The 22,127-nt window shown below is 37.4% G+C and overlaps 2 protein-coding genes and 1 pseudogene across 3 annotated transcripts in view; 1 reads left to right on the forward strand and 2 right to left on the reverse strand.

Annotated features, from left to right (window-relative positions):
* Positions 1 to 1,986: 1,986 nt before the first annotated feature.
* Positions 1,987 to 8,153, reverse strand: LOC101314230. The gene is made up of 12 exons (XM_004289554.1): positions 7,869 to 8,153; positions 7,462 to 7,766; positions 7,241 to 7,333; positions 7,061 to 7,151; positions 6,589 to 6,682; positions 5,953 to 6,050; positions 5,607 to 5,676; positions 4,489 to 4,592; positions 3,895 to 4,011; positions 3,066 to 3,142; positions 2,891 to 2,935; positions 1,987 to 2,803 (listed from the first exon to the last, which is right to left on the reverse strand). The coding sequence occupies exons 1-12, from the start codon at positions 8,151 to 8,153 to the stop codon at positions 2,272 to 2,274; spliced, it is 1,911 nt and encodes a 636-aa protein (XP_004289602.1). The 3' UTR covers positions 1,987 to 2,271.
* Positions 8,154 to 9,871: 1,718 nt separating this feature from the next.
* On the forward strand, positions 9,872 to 15,389 carry LOC101314317 (annotated as a pseudogene). The gene is made up of 7 exons (XR_183810.1): positions 9,872 to 10,309; positions 10,416 to 10,654; positions 10,772 to 10,951; positions 11,579 to 11,644; positions 12,062 to 12,254; positions 13,712 to 13,878; positions 14,472 to 15,389. The product of XR_183810.1 is annotated as an MACPF domain-containing protein At4g24290-like (transcript).
* Positions 15,390 to 16,235: 846 nt separating this feature from the next.
* Positions 16,236 to 22,127, reverse strand: part of LOC101314603 (cleft lip and palate transmembrane protein 1-like) — an 8,087-nt gene continuing 2,195 nt past the window's right edge. Inside the window, exons 6-12 of the mRNA XM_004288590.1 lie at positions 21,566 to 21,603; positions 20,662 to 20,897; positions 19,741 to 19,834; positions 19,466 to 19,656; positions 18,117 to 18,336; positions 17,714 to 17,881; positions 16,236 to 17,321 (exon numbers count right to left, since the gene is read on the reverse strand). Coding sequence (XP_004288638.1) covers positions 17,146 to 17,321; positions 17,714 to 17,881; positions 18,117 to 18,336; positions 19,466 to 19,656; positions 19,741 to 19,834; positions 20,662 to 20,897; positions 21,566 to 21,603 — 1,123 coding nt within the window. The 3' untranslated portion in view covers positions 16,236 to 17,145. The remainder of the gene's footprint in view (positions 17,322 to 17,713; positions 17,882 to 18,116; positions 18,337 to 19,465; positions 19,657 to 19,740; positions 19,835 to 20,661; positions 20,898 to 21,565; positions 21,604 to 22,127) is intronic.

Genomic DNA, 22,127 nt, shown 5'->3' on the forward strand with positions numbered 1-22,127 from the left:
CGCTCTCTCTCTCTCTCTCTCTCTCTCTCTCTCTCTCTCTCTCTCTCTCTCTCTCTCTCTCTCAGCAAATCGCGAGTAAGCTACCTAGTATGAGTCTATTTATTAACCTGGACTCCTCCAACCCTTGTCCTTACCGAATGACACTTGGGAGCCTTCTCCATGGATTTTATCAATAGCCTGCCTCATTTTTAAGGCTTCAATGCTATAAGAGTATAATGGTTGTTGATGATAGGTTGTCTAAGTTTGTGTACTTTATACCGGTCGCACGTCTCTTCATGGCTGCTCAAATAGCCAACATCTTCATGCGTGAAGTCAGTGGCTGATCCAGCCCAAGGCTTGTTTGGGCTACAGGCTAGGTGAGATCCTTGGGCCCAAAATTCTACTAGACCCAATATATATATAAAGTCATACGAGTATACGACATCGCTCCAGCCTCCAACCATACGAGTTTAGGTCAGTCCTCAGATCCAAAGTCGAAACACCTCACCTTAAACCCCTATCGCTCGTCTGCAATCTGCTCACCGTCGCTCGTCTGCAGTCTGCTCGCCGTCTCCTCGCCCATCGCCGTCGCCTGCTTGGCTGCTCGGCTGCTCGCCTCTCGTCGCCTGCTCTGCTGCTCGCCGTCGTTGTCTCCATGTCTCCCGAGTCCCCCCGTTCATTTCCCCAAACGGCCAGACCACTGAGACCATGTGTGTATTCTTATTTCTTAGTTTCTTAATTCTTACTCAATTAGTTTTGTCACTTTGTGTAATTTTGTATTTGTGTTCTCACTGTTCTGGGTATAGAATTTGAATTTGAAGTATGAAATTGAAAAAAAATAGAATTTGAAGTCATATTGAAAAAGAATTTGTTGAAGCAGTTGACAATGAGATGGTGATTAAAGATTTTAAAGCTCTGGGGCCTCGTAGAGTACAGTTTAGTTAGTTTTTATTTGTGTTTCTTGTATTGTATTGTGTCTAATTTTTTTTCATGTAAATGTGTTTGAGGGTAAAACTTGCTACGTCCCCTTATGTATGTATGTTCTTTTTTAATGAACTAAAATTTCTCGCACTGTTGATTAAAATTTTTTGTGCGTTGCATTTAGCCCATGTGAGATATTCGTCCTGCATCTGCCACTGCGTGAAGTGTTCATGCTTCATGGAATGCCAACTACGATTGTTAATGACCGAGACCTCATTTTTGTCAGGATTTCTAGACAAAATTCTTTAAACCTAAACCCAAGGCACTCAATTATGCCAGAGGTTGTCAATAGATGCCTTGGAAAACTACTTGCATTGCATTGTCTTCGATAAGCCTATATATAGTTTGGAACTCATGCACTAGGTAGAGTGGTGGTACAACACCACCCTTCACTCCACCGTCAAAATGACACCTTGCTAGGCCTTGTATGGTAATCCCCCTCTTACAGTATCTAACTACATTCCTGAAACCATCAAAGTGCATTCAGTGGACACCAAGCTGTAAGACGAAGATCAATTGCTTCTCAACCTAAAGAACCGCATGACGATTGCATATAACAGGAATAATATGCTGAAAAAGGGAGGGCTTGACCGAGAATTCCTCATCGGCGACTAGGTATTTCTACAAGAGGAAATCTCTCATCAATCGCCTTGCTCACAAACTCTCACCTTGATACTATGGACCATTCAAAATTGAAGAGAAAGCGGGGGCAATAGCCTATCGCCTGAATCTTCCACCCCATTCAGAAATTCATCTGTTCTTCCATGTGTCCTTGTTGAAAAACAGAATTGGAGATGGCAATCCTATTTCTACTACTCCGCCTCCATTCAATGACAAAAGGGAAATCTTATGGAAACCCCTGGACACGGGTGTTAGAACCAAGAAGGCCAAGGCCACCACTACTTGGTTTAATGGGAGGGGATGCTTGCCGTAGACGCCACTTGGGAGTATGCCGGAAAAACTGCTAAACGCTTCCCTGAGTTCCGCGCTTAAGGACATGCTTGTTCAAAGTTGTTGAGAAAATGTGCTCCAAATTGTAACCTTATCTTTCGTTTAATTAAATTTCATTCAAGATAAAGAAAATGTGCTTCAGGAGAGTATAATAATAAAAAACGAAACTTGGAATAAACAAATGAGTTGTACTGTCCACAAACTTACCCTTTAGCTCTATATACCCCCGTTCAGGACAGTTGCAACTAAAAGCGACTCTACTCAAACTGAAAATATGCACAGTAAATTTCTCATGGGAGTAGATGAGAAGTCATTACGCTCATACATCACACCAATCATGTCAAAGCATCCTTAGATACTTTACTCCCTTGGATGATGATGATGATCTCTATGTGTCTCCACTCTATCTATGACATCCAATGCCTTTTCCTTATCTATACCAAAATCAATGACAGGAACCCCAGAAGACAGCCTGCTGAAAGGTAACACTTTCTTGGTTCCTTCCCCTGATGAATAGCTGTTGCTCTTGTTCAATCTACCCAGGTTTCCCAAACTAGAAACATTCTCAAAGTCCTGACTTTTACTAATTCCGGGAACCCGTTTTCTCTTACTTACATCCTGCAGCATCTGTTGGTCATCAGTTGTTAGCACGGCTGAGGGAGGGATGTCCGTCAGCTGCTTATTTGTGTTTGGGAGGGTTGTGGTAGCTATGGACTTAACAGGTGATCGCATACCCACACTAGTGGATGCAGGCTTGCTTTGAGAGACCAAATAATGAAGCCACAACACTAGTTTGAGTACACAGGCTTCTGTTTTTTCCCTATTTGCATGATGGAATGTCTCGATCCGAATCACCTCAGTCTGTGGAGCTGGTTTACGATTCGTCTCAGCACTACATAAAAGAAATGATAGACTAAGAAACCCAAACACGAAACGAAAACATGGTGACAGTGAAAACAAACAGTATATGGTTACTTACCCAGTACTCGCCCACTCACCTACCCAACCAAAACCATGGTGATCTCTGTTAAAAGATTTTGGAACAAAAGAAACAAAATAATGAATCAGTAATGAACTGTCGCAACAAAAAGAAACAAAAACATTTCACACACACTAGAAAATTATCTGCTTTGCAGAACAGCTGGCCATCTTACTTGGCTGTATTTGCAGCCATTGGAACAAGCCAGTGCAGAGTTTTCTCCATCTCAGCTTTGATTTGTGTGATAGTGAGCTGCAGGAAACAATTTAGAAGGCAAAAAAACCTACTTCAAATTTCAAACAATTATCAGCTACAGAAAAGACAAATGCAAGTGTATGTCTATAGTAAAGAGTCTATACTACATACAACTTGGGTCCAACAATGTGTTGGATTACTTTCTTTAAAAATGGATCCCTTCAAGGAAAGGGTGTCTATATAGAGAGTTCTATTATTGAAAGGGACCTCTCAAAAAATGAAAATAAAGGATCATAATGGTCAAGCCCAGCTCATACATGACGAAATAAAATGACCATGCATTTCTGAACTTCCTATTTTATAATCATCTCTCATAAACCAATCCTAAATCATTACACCATTTTGATTATCATCATTTAAATAGTCATCAAGAACATTGTGTTTGTTTAATTGTTTGATACTTTGATCCATTATGAGAACATAAGTTAATGGTGTCCAATTGGCCCATTTTATTCCTAATTTCATCCTTGAATGGGGGCCTAATACATGGATGCTTTGAGGGATGAAACCCTAATCAGAAACCTTTAGTCTTAGTGCAATCAAAATAGACAAGCACAGAACTTCAGAAGAAAATATGCACATGACAATAAATGGCCAAACATTTTTCCAATATGACATACTTTTTTTTAAGGTATTCCTTAAAAGTGAGAGCAATGAAAATACACAGGTCATATCCTTGGACAATTTTGTGGTAGAAATATGGATCCTTCTTTACATATATAGTCAAGGAGACTAAGATGAGATAATACCTCTTCTTTAATATGGAAAGAATGTAATTTGGAGCGTAAAGATGATTTTATATTAGGCGGCAAGCTCTGGTATAATGTATCTCTTGTAGTTGGCGGCGGAGCACTTGACCTGACTACCTAAATGCAACGAAGCAGACTCAGCAAAAAACATGTAAAGATGAATTATGGTATAGAAGACGCATGAGACCAAAGACTAAAGTAAATGTTAGCTGATATATGTCTAAATACACAAATCAAAACCCATTAGGTGAAGTGTGCAATTGATTAAACTTTTCATTATATTATAAAAAATATGAGATAGTTGATACGAGGGAGAAAAATCAAATAACTCAACTCCACATTATTTTGTTCATATGTTTATACAATATTTATATACATATATGTATTGTGTTATTAGTGTAATGGAATCAATCTGGGGTTAAGTGAACCAAGGCATGCTACATTAGGGCAGTAATGAGACTATTTGCTAGTACGGTAAAGGATAATCTATGAGAAACGTCATTTCAGTTTCATTTATAAGATACCTGCAGTACCAGTTAGAAATCATGTAATATGCATAATAAGAAAAGGACAGAACAGAGAATCATAACTCACAAGAGTATCGATTTGGAGAACAATATTTGCATAATGTAAAGAAAGTCCAGCAGGTCCCAACTTTTGATATTTATTTGTGGCTCCCTCCGCAGTTTTCTGACCTTCTGCATATTTCAACGAAGAAGCATCATTGTCAGTTTTCTCAGAAAAGTAACTGCAGATCATAGTCAAAGAAGATAAGTGTTCAACTCTTTGTCATGACTATCGGTGGCAGAAAAATAAGGTTGAACAAAACAGCCTTAGACAGTCTTATGAGAATCTAGGTGAGGGCAGAAAACTGATTCTAAAATTTGTGGAAAACTCAGGTTCGACCCATGAAAGCAATTGTTTTAGATGGATGGAGACTATGATTCCTATAAAAGATGATGGATGGGGACTATGATTCAGAAACCATTCCAACTGAGTATCATATAAAAGTTGAATGATATGTGTTCTTCACATGTTTTTACAACATACAAAATTTTCAGAAATAAACAATATACTATAATCAGGCCTTTTTCAGATACAAACCTCCTTCTTTATTCAAAAGGTACGGATTTCCTTAATTGACCTACTTTTCGACCATATATTCTCATCTCAACCGTTTATCTTTTAGGTATATATGAGTAGATCATCTCTACAAAATTTCAGCCAAATTGATAATCATTAAAGTATTCAAAACCGTGAATTACACAAACAATTCAAGTTGAACAGATTTGGTTCGCTCATTGTAATCATATAGTTTTGATACCTTAACGATCACCAATTTAGCTGAAATTTTGCAGAGATGATCATGTCATATATATCTAGATACTACTTGGCTATGATCGAAAAATATGACCGAAAAGTGGTCCTGTTGGCAAAATCCGTACCTTTTGAATAAATAAGGATGTTTGGACCTGATAAGGATTGATACTATAATAACCTAAAAGACAATACAGAGGCTAATACCTAATCTGGGATACATAGAAGTAGCCATTGTGACCTATAACAGCTATGTTTTACAGATGATAATGATCAAGAAAATCTCTTGATAAAACAATTAATCATGTATTGAAGCCTGAAACAATATGCCGTTCAAAGATCAAAATGACACATGCATATGTTATATTGGCAGATTGGACCTGAAACATACATACCAGCACTACGAAAGGCTGCATGCATCTCTAGATATAAAAAGTGGACTATTTCAACAAGCTTTTCCATCACCTGCATTCCAAAATATCAAATGTTACAAATTAAACTGTAACTAGTATGTCACTACTTGTTTATCAAGCAGACACTGAACTTTGGGAATTAAATAGACCATGTCCTATACAACATGAAGTTAGTCTTTCAAACAACCAGCATTTTCAATGGTCGAAAAAAAATTTACTACCGGAGAATACCATAGATGTGTGCAAAACAAAAGCAGAAATAATAAACGTCTGGAAAAAAAACAGGTCAGAAAACTGATCAGCAACTCAATGAAACGCATTCAATTACCTCTTCCATACTTTTGGACCAAAGTGACTTTTTCTTTAAACTTTTAACTAGTTTCCTTTGGCTTTTTAGTTCAGATCTCAAGATTCCAAGGGTATCACCTATGAGATGAACAATAACAAAAACCAAAAAAAAACAGTGATATAATCAGTCAAGTGACACTCACATCAGATCATAAATTATGATTCTTTTGCAGGTACATACATAGTATAACATGGTTACCGATCTAGGCCTCCATTATAATTTCATCTCAATTTCTAATATTGCAGATACTCAAAGGAAAAAAAAATTGAATATATCATATAATATCCTCAAATACAAAGTGATTGGAGATATATGAGAACTGTGAGAGAAGAATATATGAGATGAGAGGGAGCTTTTGCTTCTGCTCAAAACCCTACTAATGATGGGTGTAAGATAGAAATTTGTAATTGTAGGCATTGTGCAAGGCTTTCTAGGATATCATTATAATTTCCCATTGCAGTATTATATCCATTTTATTAACTATGTACAGAATGCCCTTGAAGTGGCCATCAGTACTAAAAACAATCCTATACTGTATATCATTGAGTTAATTCTGCGACTATTCAAATTTAAAAAATAAAAAATAAACTATGCAATAAGAAAACATTTGATCACCTCTTTGAGTGGAAGATAAATTATCCTCCTCGTACTGCTTACGTTCATAGTCTTGTTCGAATCGGTCCAATGCATGGAACTCGTGGTATAATTCCTGTAGGCAAAAGAATATTAGTGTTTTGCTTTTTTGGAAAATTGGATCAGTTAGAACTCAATAGTAAGCTCAATACATTGGATACAGCACTTGAGTGGGAGACACAGGATGAAACCTCCTTAAGTTCCCAAAACAAACTTTCTTCTATATTCATAGATATAAATGGAAATTACTCAAAGCCAAATTAGCAAGGGAGGATGATAATTCGTGTTGAAATACTAGAAAAAGATGAGATGAACACACGAAAAGGATATATGAAACTTTTTTCTATGGATAGCGTTAATTACTGAAAAATAATAATAATAATAATAATTTGGCAGCCGTTATAAGGAAATATAAAATTCCTCTATATCTCTGGTCAGGTAAGATGATACTTACAGCAGTATACTGGACCAACGTCATCAGTTGCTGCATTACCGAAGTTGCCTCCACCTTCAGATGCTTCTGAGGAATAAGTTCTCTGCTGATTCTGTAGAGTAAAATAAAATTTCACCAAGTAAGAATATGAAATCTTAAAGAAACAAATGTCAGCAGGTATATAGTCCCGAAGTATATTACTTCTCAAAATATCTGTCCAAGTTGTGCCACTGAGGATCTTTACATCGATTTCCAAAACGAACCACCTCCCCCGAGAAAATTTTTAACTCCTCCCTATCAAATGAATGAGTAAAGTTTAGTGAACGAATTAAACATGAAAAACAAACTAAACACATGTGAAGGTCACTCATTTGCACAACAAAATGAGGTGGCAAGTATTCGCAAGTAGATTGAGCATCCACCTTTTATCAGCTGCAACAATCCTCAAAAGCTCATCCGTATCTTTGGATACTAAATACTGCACACCTTCAGAAGGAAACACCACTTCTTTTAAATTCCTAATACTTCTGGTCGAAATAGATTGCATAAGATTGTAACCCTTAACAACAGTGTTGGCAATCTCGAATGCTATAATAGCAATCTCATTCCCCTTGGCTGGCGGCGCTGAATTGAAACCAGTGGCGGAATTCAAATTGGTCATGCTGCTCCCAAGCGTGTCCAACACTGACACTGCCCCTCTCCCTATCCGTGATCCCACCTCAGAAACCTGCAATGTTTATTAACAATAATATTAGTTTCCTTCAATGACATAATTTCGAAAAATGATCAACATATAAGCAGGGTTAGAAAGACAGTGCTATGCACGAACCTTGGCCTTGCGGAAAGAGCCGGATTTATATCGCGGAATCCCATCGTAAAAGTCATCAGTGGCATCACCTCCTTCGTAGACAAGTGCAGGACCGTCTTGGGAGTATCTAGGCGGCTGCGGAGCAGTGTCCATATCCACGGCCGGCGGCGGAGCCACCTCAGCAGCAGCAGAAGTAGTGGTCCTCTTGGAGCTTCTCAGCTTGTAATCATCACCCCCTTGGCGGCGATTGTCGGCGGCCCAGGCGTTGACCGCCTTGTGGGAACTCTTGGAGCAAAGTCCTCCCATGGCGCCAAACCGAAGCAAGTACCGTTCTTGATCGGGAGAAGTGAGAAAGATGAAGATGAAGCGAGTAGGAGAAGTTTAGAAGCAGAAGAGACGATGGGTGGCGGAGTTTGGGGACTGGGGTGGGAGTAGGGTAAAGGGTCAAAAGGGTGGTTAGGGGAAGGAAGAATAATAAAGAAATGGGGAAGAAGCATGGTGATGGAAGACTCGTTTGGTATGAAGAGGGACGTCTGCTTTGCTCTCTGGAATGGAATGGGTCAATATTCAAACTTTGCGCGCTGACCACGGTTTCCTATCTGGCAAATCGCCCTCGCTCCAAAATGGGACTTCAAGATGCCCGCTCTTGGATCTCTTGAACATACACATTATTAACTTCAAAATCAATTCTTCAAAGGAAAGAAGAAAAAAATTTCAAAATCAAAGTTTTTCGGTTTCGAAATAGTGAAGTTCGACGGCTAATGTTCTTAATGTAAATCTATCTGCATCACAACCTTGTTTGTCAATATATGAAGTCGGTTTTTTTTCTGAGTCGAATCGAATAGGGGTACTTAATTGACATTTTGTAGACAAACAAAAATGAGTTATCAGTTTTCAACTAGAGTTTTTTTTTTATCATTTAATCTGAATTTGAGAGGCTTCGGGTTTATTTTCATTATAGGCACTAGATTGCCTATTTGAATGTATTATTCTTTTCTTTAATTATTTTAATTACATGACGACTTATACACAATGTCACAATGATACCAAGATTCATAGTCATGAATCATGATTACCTACTTAAGAAAATGACACTAAAATTTAACTGGGATTTGAAACCGTGTAATAGGAATTAGAAACTTCTCAAATCTCAACCATCTAGAAAAAAAAAGACATAAATTTTATAATAACTTCACTCAATTAAACTTTTATCATTAGTCTTTCACTAGAAGCAATGGAAGAATTTCTCTTTTATTAAACTCTAAAAATGTGAGTTCCCCGAAGGCGTGTCCTCTTTGGCGAGTCAAGGCGAGCTATCATTATTGTGGGAAACACATTGGCTTCAACATACATGTAGTTTTGCTTGGATCTAAAATCTTTAAGAGGTCAATCGAGGTGGGAAACCTTTGATTTTTGATATGCTGCCTTTTGTAGTTTTGTAGCTTGATTTCATTTTGTGACCGTCATTGTTCACTTCACTCGTATCATAATGCGTTTTTGGAGTGAATAAGTGGTTTGATTTTACAAGGATGTGATGGTTTAAGAGGATGCACCAACACTCGTGGTGATAGCCTTAACCATTGAAAACCAAAATGGAACACACAAAAACCGAGTGACAATTATGTGACACCAACTATCACTCATATTTACCAAATCAAAATCTTTCACTCAAAATTCCGTATTCACATTGCCGTTATGATCATATCTCACACTATTTCGTTATCATTTAATACGTAAGTTGAACGAATCATTGTGCAAATGATCACTCTACTCAAGACTTGTGACAAAAACCTCCCTCTCCTTTTTTCTTTCAAAAACAAAAATCGTACTCCTTTTGTAAGTTTTTTGTTTTAAATTTCTGAAAGAAAAAAAGAAGAAAGACAAACAGTAGAATTAGAAGGAGAATATAGTGGAGGCTAAATAATAGGAAACCCATGAGGTGGGAGTTGGATGGCAGCAGCACCAGCAGGTTCCAAGAACAAGACAGCAGCACTCAAGCTTTGACTTGCTCCCCCACAAACCCTCTCCTTTTACCTAATCACAATATACAAATCCCACCAATAAATGGATGAAATTGACCCGTCTCCATAGACTAGTCTGCCTCCTTGTTTTCTCTTCCAACCTCCCTCCATGGAAAACTGAGGAAACAACTCATCATCATAGTCAGAGAGAAAGCTAGAGAGAGAAAAACAGAGAGCATGAGTACCCGGAAAGCTGCATCCGAGGCGGAGGCCGCGATAAAATCCATCGGATTGGGCTACGATCTCACCGTTGACTTGAAGCTCAAGTACTGCAAGCGCCAGTCTTCCGGTGTTGACTCCCGCTTGATCACCATCGACGACGATCAACTCCGTGATATCTCCATTCCCGGCGGTATTTGCATTCCCAATGTCCCCAAGTCCATCAAATGCGATAAGGGCGAGCGCATGCGTTTCGGCTCCGACGTCCTCTCTTTTCAACAGGTACCCTAGGCTTTTTTTATCACTTAGTTTCATTTCTGATCAGTACTAATTTCATTATTAACTTGTTCCTTAATTATTTCATTTTGGGATGAATTTCCATTTATAGATGTCGGAGCAGTTTAACCAGGAATTGGCCCTTTCGGGTAAGATTCCAACCGGACATTTCAACACTGCGTTTGAGTTTACCGGGGGATGGCAGAAGGATGCCGCCAACACAAAGACTCTTGCTTTCGACGGTGTTTCCATCACCCTTTACAGCGTTGCCCTCGAAAAATCTCAGGTTGCATTGCGTGATGATGTCAAACAAGCTGTTCCTTCATCCTGGGATCCTGCAGCATTGGCAAGGTCTAACCTCTATTCGCATACCTTTTGGTCTGTTTTTAGTGTTACATACTTGCATGTAATGGTATTGTTTGTTTAGAGTTAGAAACTGATTGCAATTGTATCGTTGTTTGATTGCAGGTTTATTGACAAGTATGGAACGCATGTTATAGTTGGGGTGAAAATGGGGGAAAAGATACGATCTATGCCAAGCAGATGCACTCATCACCTGTCCAACCTGCTGATGTGCAGAAAAAATTGAAGGACATGGCCGACAAGCTGTATATAGATGGAACTGGAACGGGTCACGATAGAGACAAGGTTTGAAGCATTGCATCCTTCTTAATACCCTTTACTTCAACAAGATTGATGTTGTTTTGCTAGATGACTTTTCTGAGTCTTAACCATGTTAAGGAAATTTATTTAACAAGTTAATGCAAAGATGTTGACAATGGTAATACCAATCTCAGTGCTACAACGTTTAGTAGCACTTACTGGGATTTGTGAGCACGCAGAAAAATATCATCACAAACCAAGTGCATCTTTAGTCTTTACCATAAATTAGGAAAAATTCCTTAACCTCAAACAACACATTTCATTTTCCTATATCCTATGAAAAGATCATTTCCAAAGCACTCCCATATACACCCTTAATCTTCTAAGATTTTTTATACCTCATTGGATGTTAGATATCAAGGCATATTGAGATTTTAGTGTAGCTGCTAAGGCCAAAAGATACTAAACTTAGCTCATTTTATATGGTATGGATGAGAGATTGGATAATATTATCAACTCTATAATTGATTTGAACCGCTGATCTATTTGGTTGTGATTAGCGTAGTATCCATGACAGACACTATTGGTGTCTGTTATCTTCAATGATTGGGATAGGCTATGCCAGGCGAATATTGTAGAGCCACCGTAACCTCTGTTTTGATTTTGTTTCAGTTCGCCAAGGATCATGGGCAGGGTATTATGGACGCGATTCCATCCAGTTCTTACGCATCTGCTGAGGTACGCCAAATCTCTATTTCGTTTAACTTTGTCCTATGTAAGTTTCGGCCTGTAAACAAACAGATTCAATCCCTACCACAATCATAATTTTTTGACTTGCCATCTCACCCACATGTTTTTTTGTTTATCTTCTCTTTTTTCGTGTAGACTTTTGTTTCCTTTCTTACTTGAACTTTGAGTTATAAGATTTTGAGTACAGCAGAGCCATATAATTCAACTAAAACAACAGGATATGACACTGGAATTTTAAGTCCTTGGACTTTTATGAAGTTGAACCCACTTTGAACACTTATGGTTCTCCTGGCATCTTAATTAATAATTTGGTAGATGGTCTCCAAACCTCTTGGGTCTCCTGTCTTCAAATTTCTTGAGTCATGAAAGAGTAATATTTGAAGCTGGTATCTGTTTGTAATGCAGTCACAGGATATTAAATTTGTGTGCAAGAGAAAGGGTGGAAGCTTACAAAAGAATCTACGCCACAGTGAGTGGTCTCAAACAGTTCAGCTTGAACCTGATGTGATCTCAATGTCATTGGTTCCTATCACATCGTTACTTAGTGGAATTCATGGGAGTGGATTTTTGAGCCATGCCATTAACCTCTATCTTCGTTGTAAGCTGAATATTTCTCCTCCTTATGAAGTCAATTTATTCAAATTACATGAGTAGGGCAATATCATCCTTTAAAGTATCCAATAGTTTTCTTGATATTATAGGTTTTCTCTGCCTTCGTTTTTTATTTTCTCATTGTCTGTTCAAATAGTTAATAACATCCAAATTTCAACATGTTTACTGTGTGTCATGTGTGAGTTTATAATTTATACTCACAATGAGGTGGAGTGTTAGTCTGTCTCATTATGTCGTAACCTTTATAAACGACCATTGGGTTTGCCTCCTCACAGCTTTTGGAAACGCTATAAAGGAACAGCTGTTCTTATATGTAGATACCATGCTCTGCACAAGCCTATCTAATATAGATACACTTTTCCCCAGTTCCATCTACACAGAAGTCATCTGAATTTTTGCATTTTGTGTTTGTGTGGGTTTATATACTGTACCGGATTTAACAGTCATCTTTTCTTCTAGTTGTCATCAAACCAAAACATCTCTATCTTGATTAGAGAACTTCCTTAACGTATGGTTTTAAGTTCACATGTAAAACATTTTACAACTCTTGTTTTCAAGAACGAATCAGTCTACCAGGCGATCTTAGATTGGATGCAGAACATCAGTAATTAGTTGGTTGAGATGAACTTCAATTGATATCGTTTGGCTGCGCCACCCTCATCAAATTCAGCTTATTACATTGTAGCAATAGTTTTATACATCTATAACTATGTAGAAACACTAATGAAAGTGTGATTTACAGTTCATATGCACTTATGGGTCATCAGATGCAAAGGGATTCTCTCATCAATACATCTGATTTGTTACTATGCTTTTAATTATGAGTCTTTGCATATGAAGTTAGGGAACTAGTTGCATAAATCATGTTAGTTATGAGCTCAATTCTTCTTCCACTCTCTCACTCTATATATATGTATATATACATATAACATATGTATATCATATATTGTTTCTCTTTTCTTTTTGGTTCTCGGTGGCTGAAATTCTTCTCCCACTCTTGATATAACACTTTTGACTCTTTTTCTGGTCTGGCGGGGTGTCACTATGGGTGTCACTATGTTGTATGTAATGCATTTGTGTAAGATATTCATTATTCTACCACTGAAACTGTAGAGATATTGATTCCAAACCCAATAGTTTTTAGACGGTCTCTTTTAGGTATATAACATTATCACTATAAATAATTCCAGTATCAAAAGTTTTGTTTGAGAAATACGATTTCTCCCTGCACTTTGCTGCCATAATTACGGATAGTTAGGGTATTAAGTAATAAATTTTCAGCTTCATAGGAGGAATCATATAAGTTGACTCTTCATTATTTCAAGTGATTTGCCTAATTCTTTCCTATGTACAATATAAATGAATGATGCTGACGCATGCCAAGATTAATAAACATCCAACTTTTCAAGGTAGATTCTTATGTAATATTTGCTCTATGTGCAGACAAACCGCCAATTGAAGAACTGCATCAATTTTTAGATTTTCAACTTCCAAGGCAATGGGCACCAGTGTTTGGTGAGCTTGCTCTTGGTCCTCAGAAGAAGCCACAAAGTAGTGCATCTTTACAGTTTAGCTTCATGGGCCCTAAGCTTTACGTTAACACAAATCTGGTAATGCTCTTATTATTGTGTTTTCCTTTGAAATACCAAAAATTATGCTGTAGTGGATATATCTTTCATGGGTTAAAACCAATGAAAGAAAGTTCCCACTTTTGGCCATTAGTTAAACTTGATTAGGAGGGAGGTCTTCAGGTGATATTAAAACCAAAAAGAATTTTAAAAAGAAATAAATAAAAAGTATCACCTTCTAGAGAAAACCTCTGATTCTATAAATATCCAGATTCATTTATTTAATCTATGATCTAGGGAGCCTGGCCCTAGCACTCCTCTTTGGTACTCATGTAAAAAACATGGAGACCTATGATCATGACCTCTTGGGAGCTTCTGAACCTAGAAGCCAAGAGGCAAGAGAAAGGGGGGATATCCTCTCTATGCCCTTTATTTCTTATCCAACGACTTCTAGGGTATGATATAGGAAATAATACACATTTAACTTCTTTTTTTGGCATATTTATAGGTGTTTTGGTCAACAATTATTTTTGTATCCATTTTCAATATTTATTTCATCTTAGGAGGTTGCTTATGGTTTCTGCAAATATGTGCCTATATTAGCATACCATAATTTGGTGATGAAAACATGATAGGTTGATGTGGGAAAGAAACCAGTGACGGGTCTCCGACTGTATTTGGAGGGAAAAAGGAGCAATTGCTTAGCAATCCACCTGCAGCATCTTTCATCGCTTCCAAAGACTTTCCAACTCCAGGATCAAGTGAATGAAAATATCTCTCGCCCCTCATCTGACCGCAGATATTTTGAAAAGGTTCAGTGGAAGAGCTTCTCTCATGTCTGCACAGCTCCTATTGAGGCTGATGATTTCAATGTTGTCACTGGGGCTCACTTCGAAATTGGAGAGTCGGGGATGAAAAAAGTATTGTTTTTACGGCTTCATTTCTCTAAAGTTATGGGTGCAACCAATGTTAGACAATCTGAATGGGACGGTTCACCAGCCTTGACACAGAAATCAGGTATTATTTCAACCATGATCAGCACTCGGTTCTCGTCTGCTGCTCAAAAACAGCCCCCTAATCCTGCCGATGTGAACATAAATTCGGCTGTGTATCCTGGAGGACCCCCGGTACCCACACAGACACCTAAACTACTGAGGTTCGTCGACACAACAGAAATGACTAGAGGACCACAGGATTCACCTGGGTATTGGGTTGTGTCGGGTGCAAGGCTGCTCGTTGAGAAGGCTAAAATTTCTTTACGAGTTAAGTATTCTCTCCTGACCATGATTTTACCTGACGAAGAAGAGATGCAAGATGGCTACTGAAATGCGATGGTTAAGAAAATAGAACAAGAGATTTTGTAGTAGAACAGAGTTGCAATGGGTTTGTGGGGCATCTTCAGTGTTCATATTCTCATCACAGACACTTTCTGCTGGAATATTTCGTCAGGGGTTGGTTGTATATAACTTTTGCATACGCTTCTATGTAAATTTTTTTCTTTATTTATTGTAGATTATCCTTTCTGGTGCTGATTTTAAATATTTGAATTGGACAACTCTTTACTTATTATTTTTTTCTTCCTGGAAATTGAATTTGACTAAGTTTGTTGACGGAGTTTGTTTTTCTAGAACTTCTCTCATTGGTTTGTGCTATTCAACAGCAATGGTTTTCATGCAATTCCCAAGTGGCTAGTCAAAGCCGATGAAATTTACAACAATTAGCAATTTTGGGGTACCGGCAGAGATTATCTCAGAAGAGCTCATCCCTTTTACGGGCTGCACAAGTACAATGATTATGAGATATGGAGGAATAAGAATGTATCTGGTTCTAACTTCTTTATGCCTCTCTCTCATAAGCAAGTTGATTTTGAGGCTGCAAATGAATGGAGAATGGCTCAAGACTTGTAGCCTAGTTTCGTAGATCACTGGTGATTTTAATCTTGGCTTGGAACAAAACCTCCAGCCTCCTCTGATGTAATTATCAAACGTAGCAGCCTAAATGGTGCTAAAAGGTTGACCATGGTCACTTTTTAGTGAAAATGAAGGCCATGACCATACTGATCATACGTCTAAGATTCAAGTCACTCAACCTACCGATTTCCTGACCAAAGAAAAACGAACATTTGATGTCAAGCAATGTCTTCAAATCATAAGAAGCAACTGTAAATCCTAATAGGTGTCCAACTTGCTCCAAACAGTCCTCAGCATTTTTATGTTACAAGAATTTCAAGCTTTGTTTCCTATTGAGGCCTTATGGCACGTCCTTTCCTTTTTCGCAATTTCTGTCCGCCTGGATGATTTCACCACTAGAACGAAAATCCTTGGCTGTGGATGCCTCAATATTCAAGAACCAACTCTTAGTTCTTGAATAACAAAAGATGCAGCGTACTAGAACTGCATAAAAGATACTAATTTCAATCCAGAAAATACATATACCATAGCATGTATGACAATAGAGTATGTTGTGTTAAGTTCAGCACTGGACTCCTCTGACTGGAGAGTAGTAGAATACATGTTCTAGTATACCTAAATGATGACAGTTCCAAGTAACCAGATGATCACAAACCTCTTCATTCTGGGTTCCTGCCTAATTCCAATATTACATTGTTTCTCACTCATTTTGATTGCCCCGTTCACCATCAATTTTAAGTAAATTGTCGCTAGTTGTTTCTCACTCATTGTATTTCGAGAACTGATGAGTTGGTTATTGAATTTTCTGGTTTTCTTTTCACCCGTAGCCACCTAACGGGTAAACATCTCTGGAGATAAATACGAAGTGTCTGAACATCCTGGCAAATGCTATAGAAGTTTGAATATAATATCAACTTGTTCGGTTTTGCAAGTAAAGAAGGCCAGTCTCTATCTAACCAGAAAAGAAAACAGTAAATTACTCGCATCATAATTCAATATCAAGTAGGTTTAACTCGATACGATATTTGGATAGCCAAATTTTAGCACTAGCCAAAAATATATTGGTATCAATCTAAACAAAAAATATTACAAATAAGCCCGGCATTATCAAAATTTATGGCATTATCAAAGGACTTATGAATATTACAGAAAAAAAAAAATACACTAGTTTCTGACTACAAAAGAAACAGAAGAAATCACCTAGTTAACTTCCTGCAACCAGACCAACAAAGCTCACTAGACTGTAGACGGTAAAAAAATCAGGTAAAGAACACCCTCAGCTATGACAAGGGTGCATAGCCTACAACCAATCCTTGCTAAAAGATAGACCTAAATGTAAATAGCTAAAGCAAAAGGGTGAGTTCCATTATGTCCTGCAATATCTCTATTAAACATCAGCTCAGTTGGTTTTCTTCTCTTCTGGCTTAACTGCAGTGTCCTCTGTGCCATCCGTGACCTGTTCAGTGACCTGATCGGTGACCTGATCAGCTTCAGCACTGAATCCAAATTCATTTACACGTTTTTTGTCCACTGGATAGACCCATCTCTGGTATATGTATATCAGAAATATGACATCTGCCAAACAAAAAAGGAATGAAAATCAGAAATTAAAGATGAAAAATGAAATTTGGAGCTCAATAGTCTGAATAGGGAGAGGGATAACATAAAGAAAATTTCCTATGGGTAAGTCCTTCAAACAAACAAGTTCACAGCATTCCAAATTTATCATAAGCAAAAGTACCTAGGAGATCATCTCGAAGTGGTGAATTACTAGTCATGGGTAAAAATATCATCTAATAAAAGGAAAGTGAACATGATTTTACAGGACCCATTGTGATTAATTAAATAAGCCAATAGATTCGGACAAGTAAACACTTCAAGACCCAAACACAATCACATATTATGGTATAAGGACACAGTACATTAAACACACTGAATAACTAACGAAAGTTATTATTATATCTCACCATCACGGAACACAGAAAGGCGATGCAACATTGGCATTTTTATGACAAAGGCAAATAGGTCATCAATGATGGTGTTGAGGAACTTGTAAGTCATCTGTCTCCAGGGTAGATGGGCTACTGACTTCAGCTTGTAGTTGATGAACAATTGAGGGCACATCATAATAAAACCTGCAATGGTAATATTCGAAACAAAGGACAAATATCACTAAACCTTCATGACAAAGATTTATAACCCAATATTATATCATATAGAATAGTTCATATACGCCTTTGAGAAAATCTACTATGAGAGGTAAAAGGACAACAAAAACATTGAACAGAAAAATAGCAACGTGTAAAATAGGTTTAGTTTTTCAATATGTAACATGAATACAATGAGCATGGAGCAGAATTAAGAGCTTACCGAACATGTAGACACAGCTCGTGAATGAAGAGAGAACCCAAGAATACCAGCTCTTGTGCTGCTCGTACTTGAGTGAATATATAGAGGAGCATGCGACAAGGAACAAGAGCACATACGTCAAATATTTCATTGCGATATCATCATATTCCTTTGTCTTATTCCCTGAATATGACTCACGATCACGGAACCTCAACATTGGTATCTTCCCACTTCTATCAATCTGGAAATTGAAAAAGAACGAATGTGAACAGCTTGTAAGCAGAGATCAGAATCAATTAATGAATAACTGTCATGTTAGTGAATTTCACGTATGCCGTGTCATCACCATAAGCGGTTAACATCATAATGCTGCTGATATGGTATACGGCAAAACCAGACAAAGGGATGTACATAAAAATTAATATATGGAAACTTAGACAGGTCACATTAACCTGTTTCTAGCACATAAGCACTCCTCAAACAGTACTCCACAGCAAACAGATATGCCCATACAAACAGGCAGCTTCAAAGGCCAGCAGAAAAGGAATAGAGCATGAAAGGACACTGATAGATAGATACGCAAAAATACTCAGAAATGGCTTGGGAGCTTAACATTTAGTGGTAGACTACACCCTAAACCCTCAAAATTTTCTATGGCGAATGTTTCCTAAAATAACCAACCTTGTGGGTAGGGAATGGAATTGAAAAGTGAGAAAACAGGGAAAACTCTTATGCTGATCAATATGGAACGTTATATTTTCAAAATACCAAACAGACACATGTTTACATAGAAATGAGGATAACCGTGAGATATATACTTCAGAGGATACAAAAGGTGACTCCATCAAATTCAGAAAGCCACCCATTAGTTCAATCTATATTTATCTATAACAATATTCCAACATAACCACTCATGTTGTTGAACGAACCGGCGCAACCACTTTTCGAATAAAGCTCTATTCCTGTTTTAGAAGGTTACCGATGATAAAACTCTTTTCTAATCTTTTTTGGGTCCTTGAATAATATCACCAATCTATTAGGTGATCATTTATACCATCATCACAGCTGAAACTAACTCGTTCAGCTTCAACCTCCTAGAACCTTGATAGGCAATTTAAAAGTGACAGGAATTACTAGGAGGCTACCCATGATCTTCATGAAAATTTACTCATAGGATACCGTCCTTTCTACCAGCATCTATGCTGCCACTTATTAGTTAAATGACCTTTGATCATATAACTCCAAAAGGGATGTTATCAAGCCAGAGTAGAAGACGTTAACAAATTTGTTAGAAATTTGTCACGCAGTCACGCCTATAAAAGTAAGCTATTTAAAGCCTAATGTGACAATATGCAAGTTTAATCTGATACCTCTATGTGCATGGCCTTTCCAATTTTCCAAAATTCAATGCAGCAGCCAACTCCAGAGCTTGCAAGTATCATCCATGAAGTGTCGTTGTCAAGTAGATAGAGGAAGATAATGAACTGGCTTATGAAGTTCACAACGACAGACTTCGCAGACAGCCCTTCCATAGACTTATTTTTGTTCCAAAACTGAATATCTGTAGGGGAAATTTTAGAATAATAAGACAGCATTATCAAAATATATTATATAAATAATAGAACAAGCTACAACGATTGCTCACCGTTTTTGAATGCCAAGAAGTCAAACACTGAATGAAGTAACGAAACAGCCATTGTGATTGCCAAGAGGTAAGGATTTCCTTCCAAGAATACTCTCTGTTGAACATTAAAGAGCAATCAGCATTCGATAGAATAAGGGAATCATGTCCAAACAATGATTGTTACTGAGCACATATAGGGTTCAGAGCACGAAGCATGTTATAAACAAAACTCTAGTGAAAATCTACATTACCCTAAACACTCTACAAATCATCTAAACAGAAATTTGAAATCGTTTGAAGATATAAATGTACTGCTCTTCAAAATCCTCAGCCTCGATCAAGATTCTCACAAATGCAAATTTGCAGAAGACGAACTATCACTTTAAGCAGATTCATTTCGACGAAAACAGGAACTTGTTAGCAGGGAAAGACTGCATAAAAATAACAAATAATGCTGTCCGCCTATAGTTTTTCGAAAAGAAACAGATTATATCCATGAAAGGTTACTAACTTTGATGAAATGGATTTCGGCCCGGTAACTTTGCAGACTTTGCACTTGACAACTGGCCATTTAACCATCCTAGAATACTATAAATATAATTACCCACACTTTAAGCACATGGTAAGCATGTGATGATAGAAGTCAGTGCAAAGAATAAAGTGAGGCAGCATCAGTGACACTGGGACTTTGCAATTATCTGTTTCCATTTATTAGTTTGACAAAATAGCCCGGAATAGCTTTAAAAAGCATACAATGTCAAAGGATCATTTATATTTACTAGTATGGATCACGTCTTTTTTTATATATAGACTCCCAAAAAATGCAGTTCTTAAATTGAATATCAGCACTCTAAAAAATATAGCAGAGAGGAAAGGAAAAAATGAACAACTTATTACATGCAAATTGAAGAAAGTATCGCAAGTAAACTAAAGAAGCAATACCTTCAGTTCATCAGCCTCACCCTCGAGCATGCTTCCATAACTACGGTGAATTTGGAAAGACTGATCAATTTGAAGGAACAGTTGCCACTTGGTCATGCTTATGGGACCTACTTCCAGATTCAGCGGTAATTCTTTCACTGTTTCATTAATCGGTATTAACTTGTCTCGAAGTAACCAAAATTCGTTGAAGTAAATGGTTGGAAAGTAATTTCCAGAATTAGGCTCCACATTTAAGTCTGCAAAGCTAAAGTTAAGAAACCCAAAGATATAATCATATATTTGTACACCTGTTTCTATACGAGGGAAGGAAGATTGATTTTAAGATAGGTAATAAATGTGGGTGTATGTACTGTGCGTGTGTGTGCACCCTGTAGAATCTTGAACATGAAATAACTATAAAATCATAACTACCGTCACCACAGGAAATATATATTATATGTATGTACACGTTTCTAAGTATGCATGCATGCAGTATTTGGATAAGCTATGCGTCCTCAGTATTTACCGATCTACAAATCATGTAATATCTAATCATTGCACACATAGTTCTGATTGTATTTGCTCCCTTTTCTGTTTCAGGGAGAAATCAAAGAAAATAACAAGTGCAAGTATCCAATCAGAGTATTGTCACAGCTGGAAATTTCACAATAGAAAAATCGATCCAAATTGATGCAGTATGCTCTGGATAAAATAAATGGGCATGTCAGATAAATATTTTCACAAAGAGATGCCAACATATTTCAGGAAACAATAGTTCTTCCCATGAAAACACGTACAGCAAAGAGAATGAACTGTATTGTTACTGTAAATCAGTACCAAAGGCAAGCACACAGCAGACTGCTTAGAAGACAAAAATGATAGATTCCATCAGAAAAAGATCAGGATGGTAAAATTAGAAGGATACAAGGAGCAACATTAGGTGGAACAGCATTCTGAGGGTATCTGCAGGGAAAAACAGAAAGCAAAAATTAGAAATTTCATCCCAAAATTGGATAAAATGCTGGCAAAAGAAGCTTTTGTTGCTTTGTGCTATCCACTTAAACGAGTTTCCTGGACAAAATTTGCATGAACCTTATCAATTGCAACGACAAAAGAAAATACTGTTTGCCAACTGTCCATGGTGTCATTTACCGTTGTCGAATAAATGCTTTGCATAGAGCTTATCAGCAAGATAACATAAATTTTCAAAGTGCAAACTCAACAATCATAATCCTTTACTTTTCCTATCATATTGGTCCAATTCAGGCATGCCAATATTTGGAAAAATTTACTCCCTATCCTTAATAGTTGGTGCTGATTCTGCTATTGTCCCTATAAATTGACTGTAATCAAAGGTGAAACTCGTGTCCTATCAAAGAGTGCCCATCTTTTACCAAAATTGACAGACCCCAATTTGAGCCAGGATGACACGGATTAATTTTTTTTTATTTTAAATATATATATATATACACACACACACACACAAC

This window comes from Fragaria vesca, linkage group LG1 (genome assembly GCF_000184155.1).
Source record: "Fragaria vesca subsp. vesca linkage group LG1, FraVesHawaii_1.0, whole genome shotgun sequence".
Classification (NCBI taxonomy): Eukaryota; Viridiplantae; Streptophyta; class Magnoliopsida; order Rosales; family Rosaceae; genus Fragaria; species Fragaria vesca.

What these genes read in the sequence shown, in the direction of transcription:
- LOC101314230 (XM_004289554.1), bottom strand. Translation starts at nt 8,153, where the DNA reads ATGGGAGGACTTTGCTCCAAGAGTTCCCACAAGGCGGTCAACGCCTGG. An exon ending in TTCTCCAAATCGATACTCTT is followed by an intron (nt 4,012 to 4,488) that starts GTGAGTTATGAT and finishes CGTTGCATTTAG; the next exon opens with GTAGTCAGGTCAAGTGCTCC. An exon ending in CTTTCCATATTAAAGAAGAG is followed by an intron (nt 3,143 to 3,894) that starts GTATTATCTCAT and finishes TGTTTCCTGCAG; the next exon opens with CTCACTATCACACAAATCAA.